Source organism: Cyprinodon variegatus, unplaced genomic scaffold (genome assembly GCF_000732505.1).
Source record: "Cyprinodon variegatus isolate N-32 unplaced genomic scaffold, C_variegatus-1.0 Scaffold5, whole genome shotgun sequence".
NCBI lineage: Eukaryota > Metazoa > Chordata > Actinopteri > Cyprinodontiformes > Cyprinodontidae > Cyprinodon > Cyprinodon variegatus.
Window position 1 is genome coordinate 2,329,645 of NW_015150458.1, and position 27,921 is coordinate 2,357,565.

The 27,921-nt window shown below is 36.5% G+C and overlaps 1 protein-coding gene across 1 annotated transcript in view; it reads right to left on the minus strand.

Annotated features, from left to right (window-relative positions):
• Positions 1 to 27,921, minus strand: part of csmd1 (CUB and Sushi multiple domains 1) — a 576,851-nt gene that overhangs the window by 14,846 nt on the left and 534,084 nt on the right. Inside the window, exons 59-71 of the mRNA XM_015374130.1 lie at positions 24,771 to 24,947; positions 21,009 to 21,194; positions 17,266 to 17,442; positions 16,602 to 16,781; positions 10,901 to 11,074; positions 10,738 to 10,804; positions 10,452 to 10,558; positions 9,888 to 9,961; positions 6,865 to 6,976; positions 6,578 to 6,757; positions 4,409 to 4,471; positions 3,607 to 3,768; positions 2,158 to 2,270 (exon numbers count right to left, since the gene is read on the minus strand). Of these exons, the coding sequence (XP_015229616.1) occupies positions 2,158 to 2,270; positions 3,607 to 3,768; positions 4,409 to 4,471; positions 6,578 to 6,757; positions 6,865 to 6,976; positions 9,888 to 9,961; positions 10,452 to 10,558; positions 10,738 to 10,804; positions 10,901 to 11,074; positions 16,602 to 16,781; positions 17,266 to 17,442; positions 21,009 to 21,194; positions 24,771 to 24,947 (1,772 nt within the window). The remainder of the gene's footprint in view (positions 1 to 2,157; positions 2,271 to 3,606; positions 3,769 to 4,408; positions 4,472 to 6,577; positions 6,758 to 6,864; positions 6,977 to 9,887; positions 9,962 to 10,451; positions 10,559 to 10,737; positions 10,805 to 10,900; positions 11,075 to 16,601; positions 16,782 to 17,265; positions 17,443 to 21,008; positions 21,195 to 24,770; positions 24,948 to 27,921) is intronic.

The following is a 27,921-nucleotide window of genomic DNA, read 5'->3' on the forward strand; positions in this document are numbered from 1 at the left end:
ATACATATATACACATACACAAACATACATACATACATATATACATAGTATATATCTATATATATATATTTATATATATATATGGAGCTTTGAACTGGTCCAATAGGCCTACCATTAAGATCCATTTATAGCTTATTAGATTATAAAGATTACTCAGATTGGTTGGGAATATATGATATAACTTGTTGCCTTTGTCTATCAGCCGTAAATGCTTTTAAATGTGAGTTTCTTTGACGCCAAGGCGTAAAAAAAAGATTGTTAGGATGTAGTAATCATGGTGCTTTAATAAAGAGCTGATGATATTTGAAGCAAATGCCTTTTAGCTGGCAGTGCAATTGCACTTTTATGTTTGGTATCAACCTCACATCTTGACAATTAATAGCTTTGTCCATCATTTTTATAGTCTGCGGTGTGAAATGGATGTCTGAACTGAAGTTCTTTAAGGGCAGAGACATTCGATTTAAAGGTACAATTTCATTATCAACTAAGCCTTAAACTCTCTTGCAGGTGGCACTATGGGTAAAATAGGGGAATAATATGGGAATAAGCTGTTCTTAGATGCAGCTGAGCAAGGTGTCCAAACACAGTAGAGTTCAGATCTAGGATATTGGAGCTGTAGTGGAATGTGTTTTTTTCTTAAATCAGCTAACTATAATGAATAGCGTAAAGGTTAATTTGTTTTTTTTTTCTTTGTAACCATGCACACTCTCAGTAGCTGATAACAGAATCATTGAAGGTGGACTCAGGAGAACAAGAGGAATCGGATCCAATATATTATTTCAAAAATTGTAAAAGAAACAAAATCAAAATTAAATGTGCCAACACATTTCGAACCTAAAACCACAAAGATGAAGGTTGACCTTAAAGGGGTCATGGAATGCAAAACCAAGTTTACATTATCATAGATGAATAATCATAGTTCAGTGGGTGAAATGGATGTACAGAGAAGTTCAAACCCAATCGACACCTCCTTTCTCTGCAAATCTCACAATTCTAAAAACAGGTAAATTCAAACGAAGCCCCAAGTTGATGTAAAATGGGGGATGTTGCCTTATTTGGTTATGGCCTGCTCTTTTGTCTCGCCCCGAGGTGGCGGTTATGAAGTGTTGACTGCTGTCCTGCTGACTGGACCGGACCTCAGCAGAGAGCCATAAGCCACCCGTCCTCAGCTGGAGGAGGGGGGCTGGGGAGACGGGGGGGGGACAGGACCACCGGTGTCCAGGCTACAGTCACCGGGCCCAGTTTGGTTGCCCTGTTTCCCGCTGGCTCCCTACACTCTTCCGCCAGGGTTGCCGGACCCGCCCCTGAGCTGAAGGCTTTGTTCGAATGCCCAGTGTGTTTCACCTACGTGTTGCACTTAGGTCTACCAAAATATTAGATGATTTTGAAATTCCACCCGGATATTTTTAGGTATGAAAAGCAGGATATGTCCGGGAAAAAGAGGACATCTGGTCACCCTACCATATCAATAATTTTTATGTTTCAGTTAGGGAGTGCTTGTTGCTATGATGCATCTTTGCTCAGCAGCTTCGCTTGTTGTAAACCAACCAATCAGTGCACAGCTCATCTAAATATTCATGAGCAAACCATAACAGGAAGAAAACATTTCGTTTCATTCTACGGCTTTAAACCAGGCTTGCATTAGGGCTCATAGAACAGCAGATACGCCAATTTCAGCCAAATCAATGTTACACACCCTATTCAGAGACCTTAAGGACCAGCACCAAATACCCTATATAATCCTTATATGACCCCTTTAAGGATGAACTATCTAAGCACAAGCTGAGCATTGTAGTGAATGCTAAAGACAAGGCATGTGAGCTTGTTAAAGAAAATACGGGGCAGCAAAAGAGAGCCAGCCTCTAAAGTCATGACTTTCCTTTTAGATTTATAATGTTCGCTCTCTTTTTCAGCAAACAACAAGGTAAAACTATTAAAAGACATTTAGCATATTTGAGGAATTATTTCTCACTGTCGCTTACACTTATTGAAAGCCTAACACCTCATACAAAAGAAGTGTAATTTTGTTTTATTGCCTCAAAAGCAAAGATAAGAACTACTGTAACCTTCTAATTAAACTTTTACTTTTACTAACACAATTATTATAGTTAGATTAAAGTCAGATACTTTTCTGTGAATAAAGAAGCATTTGCTTACATATCCATCCATTGCCCAGTTGTCGTTTTTAAACTTGCTGTAGTAATACTCTGTTGGCCCCTTCACCTGGTATACCTTCAACAGCAGCTGGTTTTCCTCTGACTTATAGGTACCTAGAAAAAGACACATTGAGATTCAGATTGATATGCTAGTTAGGCTGATAGACTCTAAATCTTTTATAAACAATTAACTCATTATTTTCTTATTTGCATTGAAACCTGTCATAGTACTCTAACAAGAGACACAAACATAAGGAGGCAGGCAGGTGGTAGGAAAACTAGGATTTGTTGGTGACAGACAGAGAAAAGGAGCCACCTTGACATTTTGAACGATGATTCTCTTTTTCCCTCAAAGCATATAGCACAATATGAGAGGAAAACATGACATTTAGCCTTCAGCTACATGTCTTTGCGTAAATACAGTGCAACCACAAAAGCTTCTGATTGTCACAATGACAGGAGGCATGCAACAAAATTATTATATAAACATCTCCTTAAATTCCTACATTTGTAGACCTTGAATTGTAAATAATATCTAAATAGATAACTGTCTCTTGATTTTCTTTCCTTTCAGTTAATGTTGGTGAAGATTCTCAGTCATCCACTTCATAGACATTCCAAAAAAGTTAAACAATCCACTGGACTTTGTTTCAGTTAATGTTACATGTTGATTTGTAGAAATTAAGAAAATAAGTCTTTTCAAAGATAACTAAATAGTTTTCCTCAGTACTGTAAAACTAGCCTTATCTTCGAGCAAACGCATTTTATTTATCCATACTTCAGCAAGAGGTCAAAAATCCCATGAAGTGGGGTTTTGCTTTGTAGCAGAACAGTTTTCTTTTATTTATTTTCCCAATAACTTTTCCTAATCAGTCAAATGTGGGATATTGTTTCAGTTTGTGGGGCAAAAATACTGAAGGGAAAAAAACTGCATAAATCGGGATCTGTTCACGCTGAATAGTTGGGGCATCTCTATAACCAGTCAGTGTGACATGGAAAAAAATTGGATCATAGACTAAAATGTTGGAGGCAATCCAATCCCTTTAGGTTTACAGTGTTTAAATGATTTTTAGTTCAGAGCAAGGTATCTTAACAGACAAATCAAAAATCAGAAAATGTTTAGAAGCAGTAGAGATGAGTTTAAAAAAAGTAAAACAAAAGAAAAACACAGAAAATTGTCTTCAGGAGGCAAAAGACTTGAAAATTTAGAAGTGAGTCTGGATTCTTGGAAGCAAGTCACACAAAAATGTGGAATGACTCAAAACCTTAGTACAACACCAAAAATAGTAATTTATTTTTTGCTCTTGTATGTCTTATAGGTTTTTAATCCTGATTTAAAACATATTCATTATAAATCAATAATAATTACTGTACCCTCATCAAGATTTTTATGAGCAAAAGTAGACCTAATAATATCTAAAGAGCTTTCTGAAATTATTTTGGTTTTTACCCGATAGTCGGATTGAAACTCCACTGGTCTCCAGTAATGTGACGTTCACTCGGCCACTAGTTGTATTAAACCCAGTAACTGCGAATGTGGTGGTCTGCCTTTTCCCTAAATACTCGTAGAAACCGGTCCACTCAGAGTTTGGGGAGAAGACATCAGCTGGAACTGGGAAGGAAATAAATGGAAAAGTAACACAAGTTAAAGAAAAACAGATGAAATAAAATTTGACAGCTCCTAAAAGATGCCAACACACATATTGAGCCTCTGGTTCCCTCACAGTTGAGGGGCCAGTCCCTGCTTGCCTGATTCCCACATTTACTCCAAGACATTATTAACTTCAAACTCAGATTTTGCAGTGTTCTTTGAAGAATCTCACATCAGGGTTTTTTCCTCTGGTGTGTGTCTCTTACTGCTGGCTTCTTCTAACTGTTTGACTCCAGATTGGCTTCAAAATCATTTCTTTAGCTTGAAATATGCTTCATGGTATCTCAGTTTAATGTTTTTAGCTGATTTATGTAGGCTTTACTGAGCCATTGAATCTTTGCAGATATGTTTAGTGAGGACTGCTTTGACCGAGCAGTATCTAATATCAGCAACATTCATTGCTAAAATGTTGATATCAAATTTTCTATGGAAAGGATTTTAAACAACCATTAAACTGTGAAAATATTCAATTAATTCAATACACAAACATCCAAAATGAAACAACAACAAACCTCTGCACTTAAAGTGAAACACCTTTAAATAGTATGTATATGCGTGCTTTGTAGTCCACTATACATGTAATGTTTTTTATTCTGCATACCACGGATCTTATTCTTCTGTACATCTGACTCCCCTCTTCCTTTGGGATTTACTTTCACTCCAACTGAAATAAAAAAAGAGATTTTAAATGTAAGTTCAGTGTACAGGTTTTTGAGATACTGTACAGTCTAAAGTACATGAAAAGGGATGGACAAAAGCAATAAAAAAATAAATAAACTTCACTTGATATTGTGTCTCATAATATGGAATAAAACACACAATGTTGACAACTTTAATCATTTTACTTCATTCTACTTTTGTTTTCCAAATCTGCATTATTTGTTAGTTCAACATATAACTTTATAGTTACACATAGTGCACTAGGACTGTGGTATGTCTGCACTACAACTGGGTGAAACATTTAACCCTGCAAATAAAAAAGCCCAGCTTGCTCATTAGCCATTAACTTTGAGCTAGTTTAATGCCACTTGAACAATTTTTAAAAGTTAAACAACACCCCCACATGGGTGTGTCTCCCTGCTGTGGAAGTAGCACACAAGTGGCCGGTAACTGACTGGTCTTTGGCTGATACCAGAAAGGGGACATTTTTCATGCCTGCATCGGTATATTCTCTGCTTTTTCTATTCATAGTGGATGATGTCTTATTGAATAGGACATCCTCCTTGAGGGGAACATCAGCTGGGCTGCTGCCATCAACACCTTTGATTGTAGAGTTAATAGTTGGACCTGTTGCTCAGTGCTTGACTTAGTGTTGACTGCGAATAACTATGTTTTTATGGATCAATGTTTCCAATTTCCTTTTATATGTCTGCTTCTGTCTCCTTAAATCTTCAACAGAAGGCTGCTTACACTAAGCCTGGTTCTTCTGGAGGTTTCTTCATGTGAAAAGGGTTTTTTTTCCTCCTTACTGTCACTGCATGCAAGGGTCAGTGTGGGGGATTGCATTAGAAGGGAAATTTACTGTTGCCACAACTTTTACAGGAGTACTTATACATCCTGGAAAGCCAATAACTCAATTCAATCAAATGGGTTTCCTTAGATATGATTCAATGGAAATGTCTCTCTAAAGTCCAAAATGATAACATGACTTGTAATTTGGTGCAATATAAATAAATAAATAATAGAAATAAACTGAATAACATTTAAAGGATCTGGCAGAGGTGCATATCAGTAACTTACATTTTAGGTTAATTTGTTAGAGTAATTCTCTATAGATCAAACACACCGATTTCTGTAAATATAAATGTTAATTACAGCTACTTTTGATGATCATAGCTAACTAGAAATACTAGCCGATTGATAAGAGAAAGGAAAACAAGTTGTTAAAAAGGGGGAACGAGCAAAATGGACAGCTACAGCCCTTATTTAAAAGTCTGGAGGACAATTGCAGGGTGTTAAAGGCAGCTAGAATTAGTGCTTCAATAGCAGCCTGGGCTTTTTTCCAATGGTATAAAGGCTTCTTTTTTAGGTTAAAAGTAAAGTTTATACCTAATTTTAAAATCAATTTCCAAAGGCCATAGGAAGTGTTGTGAGGCACAAAATCCAAAATGTTTAAGGTCCAAAGTGAAAGTTCCATTGTCCAGGATAATTAGATTGCCATGTCATCTGCTGTTGTTAGACCTCTGTGTTTTCTCAAAATAGGCTCAGCTATCTAGCAGGAAATGTTACCGCTCTTCATCCTTCCCTCTGTTAACAAGATATAGGAAGATTCTGATTTGATTTTTCAATAGTACCTGGCACCTGCCCAAACACAGAGGCACTCATGGGAGATTCTATGTAGTATTTTCAGGAGATAGATGAACGACACCAGAACTATCAATGCAGATGAGCTGTAGCCACTATGGAAGTAACCTGGGATCCTTCACATCTTATCAGTGCACTGGGCTGATCCCCTTCGTGTCACATTTCATTGAAGCAGTGATTTTTTTTTCAAAATAAGCCTTATGATTGCATGCACATTCTTTTCATTAGGCTAAAATTCCTCCAAAAAACAAAAACACTGTTATTGTCTTCCATAACATTTTGAAACACCAAATATTTTCTTTCCCATTATTACAATTAACTTTAAGGCCTTATTAAGATGCTTCAGTTATTTTTATAATTCTTTCAGATTGTAGATGCATCTCTTGACGCCAACTACTTATCTGATATAAAGCATGGAATCAGTACAATTTATGTGAAAAACATTTACAAGACAGATTTTAAATACCTTTACAGAGCGGTGGTTTCCCCGTCCATCTCCCATCACTTTTGCAGGTTCTGTGCTCTGATCCTCCAGACAGATAAAAACCTTCTTGACAGGTGTATATCAGTGTATAACCTAAAGTTGGCAGGTCCATAGCTCGAACATCGACGTTACTGGGAGTTTCTGGCTGTCGACATGAATGAGCTGAGTGAAAAGGAGTAAAAATGTGAAACTCAAAAATTTTACAACTGAACAGACATGTAAAAATTTAACAGCAAGATATGAACAATTTTTATATTGTAAATCCTTACCCATGCATTCAGGTTGAGTTCCACTCCAAGTCAGATTTTCCAGGCATGTTCTCGTTGTTGAGCCAAGGATATGGTAGTTTTTGCGGCATTTGAAAGAAATTTTACTGCCCACCTATGTATTAATGAAATATAATAAAGAGGCATAATGTTTGTGGGGATGCATAAAACCTTCAGTTTTCCCACTCAGCCTTTGCAAATATACAAATTAAATACTATAACTTTGTAAACAAGACTTTTGATTTTGTTTGTGGACTTAATACAAAGAATTCTGTCATTCATTATGAATCTATAAAGGATCATCTTAAATTTGATCACAGATATCATAAACATTATTCCCTCTATTTTATTTTAGACATCAGCAACTAGCAGCCAGAACTACACTGACCTTAAAGAAGACTGAAAATCTTATTTTCTTTGTATTTAAATAATCTCTCTGTAATTTAGATTTCTATATTTGAGTTATTCACATTAACACCCATATCACAGTACTTCTATTATTGTATTATCTAAAGATTTTCATTGGGTTTATTTATGGACAGCGGCACCTTCATTTTAGTGTGTGCTGTTCTTGCATTTTTCATGCTGTCATAGTCAACTCAGCTTCAACTGGGTTGTTTCAACTGCTAACTGATATTTCAGGTCAGACATTCAGAACCAATCAAGGTCTAATTCCCTTTATCAAAAAATATTGCAAATATACAATTCATCTTTTCCGATTGTCAGATGCTCCCCTACTTCCCATCCTCACATCATCCCAGTTATCCTCAGAGTCATGATTAAAGTCTCTGACAGCCATCTGTTAACCCGGCTGCTCCACAACAAACACCAGCAGAGTCACTGCCAGTTGTATATTGATTTGTACTGGCTTTTTAATATTTTAAAATGTTTGAACTGCACAAAAAGAAAAGTTAAACTTAGCATACGGTAAAGTGCACGTCAGATAATGCTCCTTTTCAATCTTGACATAATGATGACATAACTATTTTGATATTTTAAGAATAGATCATTCAAGCTCTACTAGAATTTTCATTGCCTACATGGACAAGTCAAAATCTTTTGGCCTCGTTGTTGAGCTACATGTATATGTTTGCAGGTGAGGTTTTTAGACTCATACTCATTGTCTTCTGCTAATATATGACCTGGTTGCAGGAGTAGCAGTCTCAGGAGAGATTTCTAGACTTTCCTTGTCCTCTGGGGAGACCTGAGGTGCTCCCAGGCCAGCTGAGAGACATAGTCCCTTTGTCATGTCCTGGGTTGGACGTGCGTGGAACATCTCCCAAAGAAGGAGGCATCCAAAAAAGATGTCCCAGTCACCTAAGTCTCAGCTTACTATTCTTGCTGTGGCGGACAAGTGTCTCTACTTCAAGCCTCTCCTAAATGACAAAGCTTCTGACCCTATTTGTAAGGGAGAGGTGAGGGTAGGAACGTAGACCAACAGGTAAATCAAGTATTTTGCCTTTTCTTTCAGCTCTTTTTTCACCTTAACAGACCGTTCCAGTGTCAACATTATAGCTCCTTTCCCTCTATTATCTCTTTACTCCTGAACAAGACCTCAAAGATACTTAAAGTCCTTAACTTGAGGCAGGAACTCTCCTCCAACCTGAAGGGGACACCTCACCTTTTTCCTGTCAAGAACCATGGCCTCAGACATGGAGGAGCTGATTCTTATCCCAACCAATGCATGAAGTGGAGGAGGGAGCCCGCAAACCCATGACATCTCCTAAAAGCAGGTATGACATCAACTGGTTCCCGAAAAACATCCCTTAGTTGTGCCTACAAATCCTGTCCATAAAGGTCACGGACAGGACAAAGGGTAGCCCTGTCTGAGTGTAACATGCACCAGGAACAGACCTGACTTAATGTGGGCAATGCGGTTTTCAAACCAAAGGATACTAAATAAACTAGGGGTGTAAATCACATCCATCATGGCGATTCGATTCAGTATCGATTTCCTGACCCAACGATTCGATTATTTTCGATACTCAAGAATACACCACGATTCGATTCGATTAATCGATTAATTGGTTAATTTTTTTTTTTTTTTTTTACACCTTACAGGCTAAACAAAGTTTCAAGTTTGAAATAAATCAATGAAAGCTGTAATATCATTATGCATTTTCTTTAGAAACAACAGCAAATAACAGAAGTAGAAAAGTTGCATAAAAAAATACTGAAAAAATACTGCACAATATCAGTGTAATGAGTTCAATGCAATACCTCAGCTCCAGAGAAACTGTCCAACATATTTTTTTAGAATGTAATAAATATACTCAGGAAAGAGAGATGTTGCGTAGAGAGTTAGACAGGAATAAAAATAAACTAGATATAAGGGAATTGTTTCAAAGGTCATCTGGGGATGTAGTTTTTGGGAGTATTTTTAATTTTCTAAGAAGAACGGGTATTTTAGGGAGAATATAATAGTTTGTCTGGTCCATACTCCATTCTGGAAGGTGGCGGTAATGCACCTATAAGTTGTTTACCAACCGCCATAAAAAAAAAAGAAGAAGAAGTGACAACGTCACCGCCCCTTGAGAGACGCTCCGCTGCACCTCTCCCAGATTGTAGCTGACCGCAAACAGTGCAGCAGACAGGAGGCCGGCTTGTTTTGTTTTTATGACCGAAATTGCGGAAAACAACTCGTGAAGTTTGACCCGCTAGAAGAGCGAGGTTTAGGAACAATGAATGTTCCTAAACCATTTAGCAGTCTTTAGATTTTACAGAAAGAGTTAGAATAAATTTAAGTTCATGAACTTAACCAAAATTATTTTACCCATTTTAGCTTCCTAAATTTTCCAACCGCTTCAATAAATTCAAATATAAACTTTTAACTTCAGCTTATACATAGATTTGATGAAATACTCTAATCTAAAATTAAGATGCTAGCTAGCCAAATTGGCTACAATTTCCTAATATTTTAAATACATATATAGGGTAATTGCTGGTCCTGCTTAAAACAAAAAAAAAAAAACATATATTTTTAGCTAATGTTATAATGTTGTAGATCAGTGTCATAAAGTGCCCACCTGAAAGCCCTGGGCCATGATTGGAATACCATAGGCAGGAGTTCCTGGATCACGGCAACTGTTAAAGGTTGGATCTACACAAGGACATTAAAAGGTAAACATTAGGCATCACAAGGTTGTGCACACTATGGATGTAGTACTATGTTTGAAAGAAGCTTTATGATTACAACACCAAATTTCCATGCAAATAACAGAGACAATAGCAACTATTCTCTGCAGATTTTTGAGGTTTTTCCATTAGACATTCACAAGGATGAAGGTGAGCAGTCCAAACTAACAGAAACATAAAAATGTAAAACACTGGTGATGAAGTGAATCCATTAATTTGTATGAACCACTAGTGTAGTGTTTCAGGATGTTTCAGTTAAATGGGAGCCGGTGTCCTGCATGCTTAAGATGTGTCCCACCTCCAACACACTACAGTCAAACAGCTGATTTACTTTACTCATTTACTACAATTTTTTTTCAAGCTAGCATTCATCCAATACAAATCAATTTAATCTAATATACATTTCCAAAACATCCCTTATGTAAAAGAGAACCGTGATTGTATTTTTAAGTTACCAATGCAGGTTGGTTGCTGGCCACTCCAAACACCATCTGCTTGACAGAGTCTGGTGGTAGAGCCCACCAGTACATAGGGAGCATAGCAGTAAAACCGGACCTCAGATCTGTAAGTAAAATTAAAAACAAAATCACACAAAAATAACAAGATCCGCTGTGTTTAAATTCAGGTTATATCGGTTAATTTTGTTGTACCGATCAGCATGTCCCTAGGAGGCTCGATAGAAAATAGTGTGAAAAAAAGGACGTGTTTTATTTAGGAATGCTTAAGTATTTAACAACTGACCCATATGAGAAGATGTTTCCCTCTCTGGATCCTCCTCCAGGTGAACCAGGATCCCCACATAAGACAGCTTAAAGGAAAATAAAACAGTGAGAGTCAACACTTTGCTTCAGGTCCAATGGACTGCACTGTACAATATATATAAAAAAAGAGAATGCTAACTTACGCAAACACTCTGGAACCTCTCCTGTCCAAGTCCCGTTTCCCTCACAGGTTAACACAGCAGGGATGGACATCTGATAACCGTGAAAGCAACTGTAGCTGACACTGGATCCCCAGGAATAATCTGTCCCTTCAACTTTTCCACTGAGCACATGTGGGGGAGGTCCACAATGGATCACTGAAGCAAACAGTCAAACAATAGAGCTCAGCAAATTTGCAACAATCTCTGCTTAACCTTTGAAAGTTTGTGTTTGCAGTTCAGATGCTCTTATTAATTGCAAAACAATAATTCAAATGATACAAAGTATACACAACAGCCTGTGTCCTTTAGTTCCTCTTCAAAAGTACATTACACTAAATAATGTAATTTGAGTAAGAAAGATGTGGATTCTTTAAAAAAAAAAGGGAAATGGTGGCACCTAAATCAACACAGAACTTGCTGAAACTGTTCTATATCTGCTCTGATTAAGTTTTTTTTCAGCTGAAAGATTAAAAAGTGAAGTCTTGGACAGATACAAGTGTGTTGTAATGTCGTTTTTGCCTTTGGACTATTTTTTGCTTCCATCACCTTAAAAATCCAGATGCCGATTTGATCTACAACCAGAATAAAACCAGTTAAAAAGAAAAGAAAAAAATTGTGACTGTGGCACATAACTTGGGTCAAGAGTCCAGGTTATGTTGCAACTGTAGAAACCAAGAAAAGTGTAAAAAAAATAAAATAAAAAATAACTTTAAAACTCAAATAAAACAGTAGCAAGACAGTAAATGGTTACCAAGTCATCCAAAAAGCTTTTAATTTTAATATAAAAGGCTGTGAAATATTGCTTTAATAACAGTCAGCGCCTGATCTTTGATGCCAGTAGATTTTTTGCCACCTTCAATAAACATCTTAGGCTTGATCATTTAAACCAAACCATCATTGTTCAATAAGGCAAAAAAAACAAAAAAAAACAAAACTGTAATCTTCCTATATTTTCAGCAAAGAAAAATAATTTTGAATGAAGATTTAGATGATAACCCCTAATTCTTCCCTCTAATACACATTTAGAGCAGCAGTGCTATTTCTGCTAATGATTCACAGAAACCCATGACTATTTTAAAGCTTAATTTCGAAGCTGTCAGTGTTCAGTGATGATATCAGACCGTCGGCTGCTGTCTGAAGATTATTGTGTATTAAAGGGGGGATCTGTTATCATTTGATCATTTGGCAACTTGTTTTTTATGCATGACAAAGTTATTAAAGATGACGTGCACCCATTTGCACAGCAATTCACACGCAGTGATGTGCAAGCAGATAACTTTGTGACACGATAAACATCTCTGTGTGTGCATGTAACTAACTCCCTGAAATAATGATAACCATCTGCAAAGCTTCAAACGTCTCATAAAGTCAGTGTAATTTCTGTCTAACTAGGAGACAGATGGTGTCATGCTCCATTCACACTGCTCTGACGATGCTCACACATGGATGCAGAGACAACGCTTTTTTTTAGATTGCTTGTGACATTCAAACCCAAAATTAGTAAGTTGATTAGCTTGTTGCAAGCAGATGTGGTTGCCTGTTAACCACAAAGTGAAAGAAGTAGATTTATGAGCCCTTCAATGGTTTGAAAGGAAGAACTCAGAATGATTGTATGAAAAAATTTATATATATATCTGTTATAAATAAGAAAGTCTGTGACATCAGGGCTTTTTAGATTATACTGACATTGTTTTATTTACATAATTATTTCTAGCCAAATGCATCTGTTTGCAGCACCCTAACCACCTACTTATTTCTAGCGTCCAGAAGAAGCCGTGCAGGTCCCTAAAGTTATTCTGAGAGACAAAAAAAGAAAGTGTCTCATCTTTCAGCATTGCTCATTCTCCATTCCTATAATTTGTTTGGCTGGTCCACCCCCATCCAAAAGAATAATCTATACACCTGCACACAAGTCATTGCCAGTTTTGTTCAGCATGCAGTTCATCATTTTATTGCTTTGTGACTTCAGGAACAATGGCTGGTGGCTGGCCAGAAGCGACCAGGGATCCAAATTAATCACTGTATGAATGTTTTCTCCTTCATGAAAACAACTTTGTTATTATCGAACAAACTCCAGCTGTCTAAAAATAAAAGAGAGCACTTTTATTGACTTCAGATTTTTTTTAATATTCAAGGCTTGTATTTCTGCAAGTCTCTAATGTCTAAAAGACAATCATGTTTAGAAATGAAGGATTTGAATTCCTTTATTTCTTCTTTGTGCCCTGCTCTGTATAGAGCACAGTCACATCAAAACCTCGAGGGAGAGGAGTAAACTAGCTCATGTATCTTGGCTTTTTATTACCTAATTAGTATTGCTGGCTCCTTTTCACCTCTTCCACCCCCTCTTCTTGGCTTGGAAATCTTCTTCCTACCTCATTTCTCTTAGTCCAACCTTAAGCTCTTTTGCACTTCCCACCACTGCACCTCTGGTCTCCCTCTTATGCCTTCTCAGACCACTTCCTCCATGCCTTTATTTTTCTTTTAGGCATTTCTCTCCTGGCACAATTCAGCCAGCCAACATTTTTTACGAGCCTAATTCCTTTTCTCACGGTGTGTTTACAGGTTCAGGGGCAGCTATTGATTTGCCTCTCAGTTTTCTCATTGCTTATTTCTCTTCTCACCTATTTCCATTTTATTTCCCCCTTGTAACCAACGTGATGGCCCATCAGCATCCCGCCCTTTTTTCATTCTCGTTCACTTGCTTAAATCTTATGTTCTTGATTTCCTAATGCTTGTTCTCTTAATCACGTTGTTGCTCGATGTATACCGTTGTTGTGTTTTTGCACCTCCCTCGATCCTAAACCCATTTTTTCTCCAATCCACCTCTTTATATCATATATTTTCTCTCCTCCTTTCCTACAGCTTTTTACTTCCCACCCCACAGCCTTCACCTCTTGTTATTACTCTCATTATAAAATCTGTCAAACTGCAACACTGGGTTCTATGAATTCTGTTCATGTGTTTTTGCAAATGAAATGTCTTTACATCGAAACAAAATGAATCTCAACAAAGGAGATAGAAACAGGTAGAATAAAACTTTACTACATTAAGAAAAAACTCTAAATCTAAGAGAAAGGTGAGAACTGAGGGGAAAAGAAGATGAAAAAAGGGGACAAACAAATGGGATAGAGCTTGAAGCTTATTCCAGTCACCAACTCTTCTTCATTCCTAACACCTATAATTTCCACTTTTCAGTTTCTCTGTCAGTCTCCATCACCAACAGCATTTTTTTTTCTGTTTTACCTCAACAAGTACTTCTTTGGTTCCTTTTCAGCATCCTCTCTCCCCCGATTTTTTTCAGCTTGTTTTTTTTCATTTGGATTTTTTTTTTTTCTCAGTTCAAAGCCTCTGCTACTGAGAATGCCAGCAGGGGGTTTCTGTTTATGGGAAAAGGTGGCAGAAAGGATCTCAGGAAACATTTCCCTGTTGAGTATAATGGTCTAAAGTAGGCTGATTTACACTCCCATGGTAGTACAATCTATGTTTTTTCTTGATCTTTTTTATTGTTTTTTGTCACTGCTGGAGATCAGAAATGTTTTGTATGTCTTACAGACTCACACTGTTGGGAGGAGTAATGTCTTATGTCCTGATTTTTCAAAACAGATCTGCAGTCAAGTATCAATCTTTCATTTAATGAATCATTTCACATTGAAATGAAACATTTAAATTAGTATGTGTGTTAGAACAGCTGCAGTATTACTGTGTAGTTTCCTGTGTTGCTCTTCATGGTTCACAACTTTAACTACAGTAAAGATTTTTGCTGTACTGTCATATTGGATTCCTTTCAGTTTATGTTCTATGTGGACCTTATGCAAACAGTATAACTAAAACCTACTAACTTCAAAACATTTGATTACATTTTATGCCACACACAACAATCCTGATACAATCGTGTGTTGCAAATACTAGTAAACATTTTTTAGGTTTCAAGAAACTTAGAATCTGATTCACTCGAAACAAGCAAAAAAACTGATGCGATTACTCGTCGTTTTATAAAGCTCAAACAGCTGTTGAAAACGTCTTGAAATTTGTTGCCATAAAATATTAAACTTTTTTCTATTATATTCTTATTTCCATACCCCTGTTAACAGGAAGAACAACACTGCATCTAACACAAAGGAGAAAAAATAATAGCAAAGGAATTGTTATTCCTTACGTATCAGGTGTTTCTGAGGAACTCAGAAGGATTTTCCTTAAACATAACATACCAAGTAAATTTCAAGCCCCATAACACAGAACACCAAAAAGCCTGAGTGGCGTTGTTTATGCGGTCCTGTGCAGTGAGGATTGCTTTGTCTCCTACATTGGAGAAATCACACAAGACTGGGACAAATACATTTTGAAGCAAAGGAGAGCCAGAAGTTTGGGGGAAGTTTCAGCAGTACAATTGCACCTTAAGAACAAAGGAAACATCTTTGATGACCTTAATATTCAGAGGTTGGACAAAGAGGACAGACAGTTTAGAAAGGTGGTGAAATAAGCCTTCTGTCAAGTTATGTGGAGGTTTTTAGAGTACCCAAATGCAGAGGCGGAAGCTGAGGTGGTTTCACATGGGTTAACGAGGGAACAAAGGAACAAAGAGAATCCAGCACTGAGCAACAAGCAGATGAGGAGTATAAATGCCAAACAGAACAAAGAATGGAGTAATCAACTGATTGGGAGCAGGTGTGAACAGAAGGATATAGAAGGGAGCAACGGGAAAGGAGATTGACAAAAGAGGGCAACAGAAAGTAAACAGGAAATACATAAGATCTTAATTATAATCAGAAAACAAATGGAGTGACAAAATGAAAATGAAACCAATAAACTAGAAAACACAGAAAGACATGAATCAATGTGTAACTGAAAACTAAAACAGAACCAAAAAGTGCAGAATCATGACACCTCTGTCAAAAAAAAAAAAAATCACTGAACATAGGAAGGGGTTTGTGATTTAAGGTTCCAAACATCCACAATTCTGTCCTGGAACTAATTTAAAGAGATTGCACAAGCATTTGTTTCATGATTTAGATGGCAATGATACATAAGATTGACTGATTGGTCCTTAAATTAATTCTGACTTGGAATGTGCTTAGGAGGACTGGCCTCCAGGGGCTTAAAAACAACAGCGCTCCGACTGACAGCATAGAATGTTTTCCTTTTTGCCAAAGTGTATATATAATGCTGTGGAATTTCTAATGTCCTTCTCCTTACTAATACCTTTATATGAAAATATAATTTATCATTTATTTAATATTATTATTATTTGATTATCTGCAACTTCTCTGTAGGCTATGGTTTAAATTAAACATTTTAACTTAACCAAAATGTGCCAAGAATTAGCAGAACTTTGTAATCATCTAATAAAATTCACTATTCCTGAAGGTAGGTATGAACGTAATAAGTCAAATTGCTTTAAGTGAGTCAAAAGATCTATTTAAAGTTGTTTTTACTCATTCAACAAGAATGTTTATTTTTTCTCATTTCCTCTTTTTGCACAAAGCCCTGCTACTTCTGTGATCTAACTAACAGACTTTTGACTCATAGTTGAAATTAGCCAGTTTTGCCAGTGCTTACAGATGAGAGCAGTTGTGGTTTCTCATTGACAGAACTGGACACTCCCAGAGGTGCCATTATTGAACCATGAGCAGATGGCAAACTGCCTTCGGATAGCAAATCTTCTACTTATGTTGCTTTCTGATACCTTTGCAGCTGGGTTTGGTTTGGTTCCAGGTTCCATCTTTAGTGCAGCTCAAAACACTGCGTCCAGCTGGTTCCATTACGTGGCCGGGGTTACAGCGGTAGGCCACTGTGCGGTTGAAGGTAAATTCTCTTCCTAAATAGATGCCATTAGCTATAGGTCCAGGGTCTCCGCAACTGATCACTAAAGAAAAGAAAAAGAAAGAAAAAAAATGTTAAAAAAGAAAGGTTCATCTACAGTATGTGAATATCAGAGTTTTTTTGGTCATGTTGACTTAATCAATTTCCCTTACAAAGGGAACAACATTATTTAAAGACCTAAAAATTGGAAAAGCTTGTAGTGGCTTTTTCACAGAGAAGCCTCTTTAAGCACTCTGGTGCAAACTCCTGCATTTTCCCCCTCCAACTCTTTACATTTTATTCTTTCTATTCCTATATGTTTGTCCCTTGGCCATGTTAACCAACCAGAAGTTTTTACCTAACATACTTGTCCTTTTCTGCAAAAAGCATCCTGTAACATCACCGGATATCAATCGAATCTGTTAGCCTTAATCAATCACAAATATTCTGACTTACTTATTAAGGTAAGCTTACTCTTCTTAAGATTATTGAAGCCCTGCAACACTTCATGTTAAAAATACTAACTAATCGTGTCAAAGCATTCCTACCAGTGCAATCTGGGGGCTGACCCGTCCACGTCCCATTTGTTGTGCAGTGTCTTGTGGTCAGGCCCGACGTTTTGAACCCTTCCCAACATGCGTAAGCCACTGAGCTGCCAAAGGTGATGCCGTCACTGAACACAATTCTTCCATAGGCAGGGGTGCCAGGGTTACCACAGGATACAGCTAAGGATTTAGGAAAAAAAAAAAAAAAAAAACATACCCGTCAGCGTTGATTAACGGAGGAATTCACTGCAAAGCGAGCTATAAGTGTCTTCCTGTCAATCAGTGCTGATCAGCTCTGGGCTGCAATAATGAGATTATCACTGCAGACAGCTGGAAATACCCTAAACTGTATCCTTTATGAAAAGGCTGATTGATGAATAAAGGTCATTGACCTAATTCCCAACAGTGAGTGACAGATACAAGGGTTACATTTGTGCACTTAAGACTAACTGGAAGTTCAGAATAAATCAACATCTATCAAGGGCTGCTGCTTAAAACATTAAAAATATACAGGCAAATGTTGCCTGGTTCTTCCTTCTGGTAGAAAAATCAAATTGTTGGTTTAGGAAAAAATTTATGAGCATTATACTTAACATTTGCACACAAATCAAATGAAAAGAAAAATGAAACAGGATCGCTCTGACTGCTGGGTTGTAGAGTGAGTTTATTATTTAAAACTTGAGGAAAGTGAGGAATACGACAGAGGCCTTTTAATTTTTGATAACAACTGGTCTACGGATTGCATTACAAAACTGTCAAGAAGGGCACTTTAAGCAGACAGGAAAGGTCTAAACTACTGATTCATTGAACTTTAGTTTGCTGGCAAAGCACATTAACTGAGCTAGGACGAATTAGCAACCTCCCACAGCGCATTTCACTAATAAGTTCATGACAGCCGACAGCCCTTAACAATCAGCCACCTATTGATTGGACTCATTTGTTAGGACCCTTTTAAAGCTTGGTCCAACAGTAAATTTGTGCTGTTTTCAGTTAGGGTGTTAGGATGTGTGCTGTAGCAGCAGACTCTGGATGGGTATGTGTTTGTGAGTATGGATTTGTGTTTTCTCATGTCCAAGTGATGAAAGTCCCCCCCTTCCTGAACCAACTTTTAACTACTATTAGCCTAATGAAAAATAAATATAGATAGACGTAAATAATTACCTTGCACAAATAGGCACGGGCAAAGGCAGACAGGCATCCTCAAGGCATGTGTGTGTTTTACGATGTTAAGACTAACAGGCTACATTTCTTTGTTAGAGTTTTAGTTTGTGTAAACCATTTACTTGAGTTTATGTAATATGACTCCTAATAAACCCACTGGTACCTTATAATATTGTCCTCGCCATAAGTAAATACAACCCAAATGTATTGATTTCTGACATGAAGAAAAATTACATTACATTTTTCCATTAAAGCTTGGATTTTTTTTAAAACAGCAATCATTTCAGGTTTGACAAGACATTTTGAAGTGTAATTAATCAACAGGTGAACATTACTAAAATATTAAAAGTCAGACATCATGATGGCAAGCATAAAAATTACCTTTATATCATAGTAAACTGTTCTTTTTACACATTTACATCAGTACACTTTTACATTTACTCCACTAATTACATTTGACCGTCCTTTAGTAAACTGGAGACTGATACTGAAGGACTCATCCCTTAAAAAAAAAAACTTTAGTCTAACTAGCAAATAGACTGTAGGTTGTGTGTTTTATTCAGCTGAAATTGGGAGAACAGTGTGAGGTTCCAGTGACTGCAGCTGTAAAGCAACCATCTCTCAACTTCTCTACATTTTCACTGGTCCATATAGTGTCTTTAAAGGTTTTGGCTATGAAGAATAAACTTTATTAAAAGTTTATATATAATTATTAATTATTAGAGAAATTTATTTAAAGGCTTTGACATCTACATTTTTCTTTTTATTCCATTTACATAAATTATTGCTAAGAATCATTAAATCACATTACACCAGATATATTTTTTTGGTTTTCTTTTTTGTATAAGGTTTGGTGATGTTGAATTTTTTGGTTGAAATTTCTGTTTTTTGATACGGAAAACATTAAAGAGCCTCTTCCTTTATATAACCAAGAGCATAGCGATCGCATGATTAATTTCTCTGTGGATTGAGAAAAATGTTTTTATTGCTGAGCTTAGCGAAACCAAAACAGAATATGTCTCCCCCAAAAATAGACCCCCTCTATAAAACTGTTCAAAGGTAGTTTATGTCATTGCGTTTTGCTTGGTTTGGTGCTGAAATCTTGACAGAAAGCCAGAGCTGAGCCTATCGATTCAAACTTTATCTTGATGACTGGTTGGAGTGCTGATAGTCAAATAGCACAAGCTTTTTCCATTCGTTGTATGTTTAACTACCCGCCAATCAGTTGTGTTAGTGGTGTTTAAACACACACATGGAATTGAAAAAAAAAATGTAAATCCCTTCATTATCCCACAATGGGGTAAATGCACTCTCTGCATTTTGACCCATCCCCTTGGGTAGCAGTGGGCTGCCATTGTGTGGCACCCAGAGAGCAGTGTGGGGTTGAGGGTCTTGCTCAGAAACCCTGTGTGGAGGCTATGGGGATCGAACCGGGTACTTGCAACCCTCTCATCGAACAAAAGCAGTGCTCTTGACAACTAGGCCATCACTCCCGAGACATGTTATATGTCATATGCTATATACTAATTGTATGAGAAAGGCTGCAACAAAATACTTATTTGCTGATCAATTAATGTTCTGACTTAATTAACCAATGAATAGCCCGTTCATAACAATAAATTCCTTTACATTATTCAGCTCTACATATTTACCTAAATTAGCTGACTTTAAACTTATATTAATAGAAGTTATATAATATATTATATACATAATATATTCATACTATATCTGTGTGTAATGGATCTATAGAAATTCCCTCCCTGAATTTAATTACTAAAGTCAATTATTTTCTGAAGAGTTTTCTAATTTAGTGATTTTTTTTTCTTGCAGTGCGAATATGAGCCTGAACCTGTGAGAAAACTGGAGAAGCTCAGATTTCAACACATTCATAAGTCATGTCTACATGGCTTCATTCCATAAACACTCTGTTACAGCGTGCAAGAATGAACAATGAGCAAGCTTCTCCACCACATTACGGAAAATGTATAGAGCGCAGTGTGAAGACTTTTTGTTTGATATAGGATCCGTTTTTTTTTTTTACTTTCACCTCTGTAGTTAATGCTGCTTTATTTGCTGAGAAAACCCCTATGCTCTTTAGCTCCAGGGCCTCAGCTGATTTATATTTTCACATTGCATGGTGAAAACTCCATATCCAAAAATGCATTATAGGTTTTCTCAAAATGTGAAAACAGTCATTTTATTGCATATTTCATTCCTGCTGTAATATTTTAAGGAAACTGGGTTCAAACCCAGAGGTAATGAGCCAGAAATAGTTTGATATCAAAATGTTTCACCTAGACAAACAGTTCTCCATATGCAATGCTGTCTCATCAGAGAGCCTGTATAAATCAGGCAACAGCTTTTTACAATAAGAGAGGTTAAAATAGCATCTGTATAAATAGATTACTGTTTACAAAGGCACATAAGCATTTGATAAGTTTCAATGAAGAATCTCTTCTTTGATTTTCCAAGATAAAAAAACCCTTTGTATTGTGACAGGAACATACTGTAAAGATCTTCTTCCTGATCAGCACATAAACAAATTGTTAGAGATTCAAATAAATGGTCAGTGCCACACTTCTCACCTTGACACACAGGCTGTGTACCACTCCAGCTGCCATTATGAAGACAAGTCCTCTCAGCTGAGCCAATCAGATTATACCCAGCCTCGCAGCTAAAACGCAGGAGGCTCTTGGTCTTAAATTCATCTCCTCCCAATCGGGTGCCATGTGGAGGGATCCCAGGGTCGCCACATATTCCAGGACTAGCCCCTATAGTGAAAAAAGAAGTGGTCATTTGCTGTAGAAAGTGCAACAACAATCATGCCAAAGTGAAAACATGCGGACAACCTTTCAGTAATCATCATAGCATAAAAGATTTAAAAAAAAAAAGAAAAAAGAAAAACACACACTGAACTGTATCAGTTTTCAAAGGAATTTTAAATCTACTCAATATATTTGATGTGAAGACAGATATGCATTAACATGATGTATATTGTTTGTGACTCATTTGTGACATATTTCATAGCTTGACAGGAAGAGAAAATGATTTTGACAAAAAAACATTATATACTACACCAAAAAAGGCAGACATTGAAAAATATAGCATCTCAACGTTACAATAATAAATTGATATCCAAGCTGATTTGGAATGGACAATGTGGTGTTAGGAGCAAAACAACAAATTCTCAGAGAAAAAAAAAAATTGTTGAAATGTCAATGCAGCAAATGGTACAGTATTTAGTAGTTTATAAAGCCCCCTTATGCTTGTATGCATCTGTGCATTGCCTGGATAAGCTCTTAATAACATGATGGTTGCTGTCCTGGTGTTAGGACAGAAAGCACTAAACTCTGCCGAGGTCCAGAGTTGATATGTATATCAAAAATGTTCACATAGTCTTTCATAAACAGTGTTTGTCGACTCTACTGCTACTTCATGTTACACTAATACATGCATATACACAGACCTGCTAACTTTGAGGAACTATATTTTTTGGTTTCAGGCCATACTAAATTCCTCTGACTCTTAATCCATTGAGCATGTCACAATTGTAACTGCTCAAACTCAGCAGGATTTGTGAGTTTAACAGGGTGCAGCTCCAAATGCAGACTCTTGCATCTCATGGAGGTCTTTAGCTGCAGGTTGGAATTTGCCCTGCTGAGTGCTGTTTTGAGGCTGGAAGAGGAAGCTTACTGCACTTCAGCTATTGAGACAGCAGCTGCAGAGTTTTAAAATGATAGGTTTTTGGTACTGTGGGATTTGTGTTCGCCTGCTCCATTACTTAAAAACTGTAGTGAACAAGAATTGCTCCAATGACTTATTCCCTATTGCAATGAATTAGCCAAACAGCACACAGTCAAGAATAGTAATGTGGGCATTTAACTGGAGAAACAGAAGACTCAGATAAAACTGCTGCCTTTTCTTACCAGAGGAAATCTGATCAAAACCCTTTTATCTGATATGGGGGAAATTTTATATGACACAACAACAATGTCACTAAGTGAACAACAATTGGAACAACAAACAGTGTCTGAGTGTTTAATAGTTTCAAAAACAGAACATGTTCACCATCTATTAGGATTCTAGTAATAAATTCTGGAGATTACTAATAGTAATTATGAACTTGTTCAATTCAGATTGGGGGGAGGACACATTAAGCCATTAAAATTACTATTCTGTGAGGATAATCATCCACATGTTATTGGACACCCACATTCCATCTCATTTTAACAGTGTCACAGACACCTATACACACAAAGACCTCCTCAGACAGAAATACAAGGTGCACATTATGTAAATAGTACATGATACATCTCTATGTAGTTAGTTTCTCTCAAAACATCTCAAGCTAACCTTGATTTGTGCTTAACGCGCACACATTAGGTGCAGAAACTGAGATGTAGATGCAAAGTCTGCATCTTTTATAAGCAATGTTGCTTTCCTACTTGCGCCTAAAAGGCTGGCCGGCTCAACAGGCCGGACAGCACAAATCCCAAGCTTACAGTACAACACCACACTATATGAGGAAATAAGAAATAGAGCCATTTCCAACTCTTTCAAAGCCTCTTTGTGTGACCCAAGAGCCAATTTGCTGACAATTTGTTGACAGTGATTTTTCTGGCCTAAATCATAAGATGTCTAGAAGTTTCTATTTGTAAACCCTCACCAAAATTGTCGCTCTTCCACCATGTTTTTCCACACAGAGCTGTCTGCGTAGTTACAACTTTTCCTAGGAGTGCTGTGAGAAAATTCTGTCTGTATGGATGCAAGGGAGAGGTAGCTAAAATGAAGTAATACGGCCATGTAGACCATGCAGACATATAAAATATAAATCAAGCTTAAACAGGGTTTCTTCTGAGGGTGACAGTACATTTTTAAGGATGTCCATTATGGATACAACTTTCCTTTATTAGTGTTTTTTATTTCTGCCTGTATTCTACATGTACATTCTGGGCTAGATTTTTCAATAAAAAAACTCATTATGGGTCGATAATGACAGCAAAATGTACAAAACTGATTCTCTTAAATTGTCCTTATACTATAAAACCCTTTCTTCAGATAGATATTCCACATGCTACTCAAAATGATGGGAATACTGCTGGTTAAAGAAGGTATTGAATCCTGTTTCCTCTATGGATCTATTTTTTCACAGTTAGGTGGAAATTTGTTTAAAAAAGGGGCAATGTGGTCATGGGATGGTTTGTTTTTGATAAGCAAGAGATCAGTAATTATAATCAAGGATATAAACAGCTTGCTGCAGTTATTCAGTTATTACACTGATTAACTGATATTAAATTATGATCTCCTCAGGTGTTTTATTTATGGCCCAAACTGAGAAAAATTCTTTATCTGTTCCTGGGACACACTCATGCAGTAAGAGTTAGAGCTACCTGCTATTAATCTGTAGGAACATTAACAGAGGAAAGATTAATGCTCAACTATAATGGGCTGCAATTAGTGTAGAACTTAAGGTAATCTAATTACTCATTATTTATTATAGCTTTCAATAAAGTAAGTTAGTTCAATCGAAAAATTACTCCACAGCAGTTTCAAAGCACTTCGTTCTAAGTAAAGTCTCGCTTCAGTGAAAGTAGAAATTACTACCACACAACTGAGTTAGATAACCACAAACAAACATAATAGTGGAAAAAAGGTTATTTTAATGCTTGGTTGGATACCATAACCCTCTCCTTACTGTGTCCGTCTCTCTTTGCAGAAGCAAATATTCATGGCAGTTTGATGAATATTTCTCCTCCAAAATCCAGTGAAAGCCATTTACAAATGATTTTGTTAATATTTTCCCTCTATTCAACCCTTTTCTGTTTTAACACAAAAAGGCAAATCCTTCTTTAAAAAATTAAAGAAACGTGGTCGGACTGCTTCAATATTGCTGCTTTGGACTATTTTTGTCATTGAAATCAGCTCTCCTTAGCAACAGTTATGTCCAAAACCTTACAAATAAATTCTATTTTGCATTTGATTGCAGTTGACAAATACCACTTCCGCATTTATTCCATACATTAAGTTTAAAAGAATAACAGACACTTGTCCTGTCTGCAGTCAATGATGTAACTTATTCTATCAATTTTACACATCTGTATTGAGGGTGCTTTATCAGTAGCATATAAGTAAACAGGCTTTCTAGGATAAGCAGAAACTACATTGCTGTCTAGATTACTTTAAAAAGAATTAGTTACATTTCCATGTTTACAATGTAAGTTGATGCATCTAGTTTAAGTAAACAATTTCTGTTAGGTTATGCAAAGGCGCATACTTTAAGACTTGATTCATGCTAATCATACTACAAAAACAAGAACCGATTTAATTAAACAAGTTAATTTAACTACCTGTGCAGTAGGGTGGTGCTCCGCTCCAAGTGCCATCCTCCTTGCAATAACGTGTAGAATTGCCGACTAGAACCCCACCAGGCAGACAGGAGTACTGCAGCACAGAGCCATACGTCCAACTGTGGGTCCCAGAGACTACTGCATTAGGTGGTACGCCCGGATCACCACAGGAAATAGCTATGGAGATGATGAGAGATTGGACGAAAAGAAGGACAGACAGGAGTTTGTGAATAAATTAAATTTAAGATTCCAGATATATAATTACATTAAGTGTTTCAGCTGGGGTACTGCTCTCTCTAAATGAGAGAGGCAGAAAGGACGAAAAAGGGAAGCATCACAAAAGGTGTTTGTTGACAATATGTGTTTATGTGTGAAAGGATGCAATTAACTATAAGAAAAGAGGAGATGACACGAGTTAAAAGTGAAATTCACCTAAACTCCGTCAAAAAGAATATGGTAATGAGGTAACTCGTATCAGTCTCAACAAGTATGTTTGTGCTTATTCACTCTGTTTGATGTAACCATATGAAATGTTCCAGCATTAAGATAATTAACCTTCCATTATCTACAAAATCACTGGCATGGATTCAGATTCAGAGTTTAGAAAATATACAAAGTAAAGAATAAAAACAGCCTCTTTATATAAAATGAAATGCATTTTTTTGTGAAAGTGGAAGTTAATAGGATTTGTTTCAATGTCAAATGATCAAATATTTGCCAAAAATAGAGAAATCTTTGAGTATAGAAAACCCACATTTTCGATGGCTTCAGACACAAAGAAGTGATTTTTTTTTTTGCATTTGTTTAATCTCATTTTTCCTCTGCCCCCAGAGATCACCTATGTTTCTGCAATTTCTGAATGTTTCTTGGAATGTGACGCAAAGGCACATAACTATCACCCACTTCTTCCATTTCTGCCTGATTCCTCATCTCTGCCAGCAGTTGCTGCATTCTACTCCTGCACTTCTGTTAACCTCTTCATGCTTCTCCCTTCATCTTTGAATCAGCCTCCCTCAATTCCTCTCTGGTTTAATCTCCATGCTTCTATCAGCAATGGGAGCTTCCTAACAAGAACATCTATTGCCTTAAGAGAAACATGCTCACATACATACTCATACAAACAGTTCACTTGTTTTCTTCCATATTGCGCATTTCTTCATGATTGCTTCCCTTTCTCACTTTAAATCTCGTCTTTTCTTTCAGTATCTCATCCACTCCTTGTTTCTTAGTGGCTCTTAAAACCATTTCACTCGATGTTTTGCTTTTTAGTAATATAAAAAGGACTCTTCCTTGCAGTGAAACCACATTTAAGACATTTCTTTCAAAGAAATCCATGAAAAAAACAAACGTACATATTTTTTTCTCTGAACTTTTTCATGGGGATGATTATAGTTTCCAGTTTTTTCATGACTGTGCTTATGTGTTATTTCAACCTTTATGTGGATATAAATCTTAGTTCCTGACAAACAATATCCTCATTGCTTCCACTGAACACAATGAATTTCAAAAAGCAAAAATGCATATGGCTGAAGTGTTTCTATAAAGAGTAAATGGGCTGTGCCTTTTGATGCTTTATCGGATTTATCACCTAAATGAAGGTCTTTTAGATACAATAAATGTGCAAGTAAACTAAAAAAGAAAAGAAAGACCTCTTGGTACTCTACCTTTAAGGACCAAAGGGCTATTATTCATGACTGGTTTCAACTGAACCGCTTTCAATTAACCTTGATAGGTTTGATGAGGCTCCACCTTTACCACCAATTCAAATAATCAGTTTACCTAAACTCAGAATTTTATAAGCTGTTTTAATAAACTTTTTTTTTTTCTTTTTTTTTTTTGTGGTTCCTGGCTTTCTACATCTGGGAGAAGGCTTTGCTCAACTTTAGAGTTTGAATTAAAATGAGTTAAAGTCAGACCCTTTCAGTTTCAGACTACACATAAACACATGGATATTTCTCATAAACAGGTTCCTCTATGTTTCCTTTTGTTTCCGCCTTAATGTAAAATGTGTTTTTGTTCATGAAGACTGACAGATCCAGCAAAACAAACATAATTTATGGCTAGAAGTATTGCAGTGGATTTAAATCTCTATGATTCATGGCTAAATAATCTATTGTAAGCCATGGAGTTCAAACAAAGGAATTAATCTTATTTAAGAAGTAAGAACTTTACTTAGTGGTCTTGACCTATTGAGGATGAAGGAATTCATTGCAGCTTCCTGTCAGCAATCTCAGCCCTTACTTAGGTCTCTGTTATTCTTTTTGCATGGGACCCTCATCCTCAGATCGAGCTACGTTATGTCTGAATCTTCCTCATTATTTCTGTGGCATGCCTAAGAAGAGACTAACTCTACATGGGTTATATGGAATACTATAGGGTATATGTGCACTTTATTCTTCTTTTGTTGGGCATATTTGGACTTTTAGTCAGTTTTTTGTTTTAGGGATCAGTATGCCTGCGTACATGTATATCGACTAGCCCTACAGTAGTACAATCAGCAGGAAATAATAAAACAAAAAGAATTCTCAGAACTCTTACAGTATAGAAACATATAGATATGTCATATTACATTGAGGCTTTGAAATGTGAATACAAGTGCTGCAGCCACCACACACTACATGTCATCTAATTTCAAAGATGTAGCCGTCCTCCTGAAGAGTGGATTTAACACACTGACACTTATAGTTTAAAAGTCATGGGCAGATACAACAATCTTTTGTAGCAGATAAAAAAGAACTGACTGTTTCATATTCTTTCGGAGACAGAAATCCCTTAAACATGTGCAAAATCATTCTAAAGATGAAATCATTCAAGAGAGTTGCTAATCATCTCAGGACTGGAGGGCTTTGCAAATTTCCTGATGTAAACTAGAAAAGGCATGAAAACTGACAAAAAAAAAGCGGCACCTTGGATTAAACATTTGGATATAATGCTCTCTGATAAGCTGAGCTCATAGCTCATGTGTAAATGCAATTATTTATTATACTGAGATAATTGCTTTACATACTTTTTAACTTGCAATAATCTAAAATTAACATTGCCATTGCTTTAAAGATTCCTTAAAAAATCATCCTAGATTTCAAAAGACAAAAATATCATTATAGATTATAACTACTAATGTAATGTGTTTTTTTTCTGTTTTCATTAAATC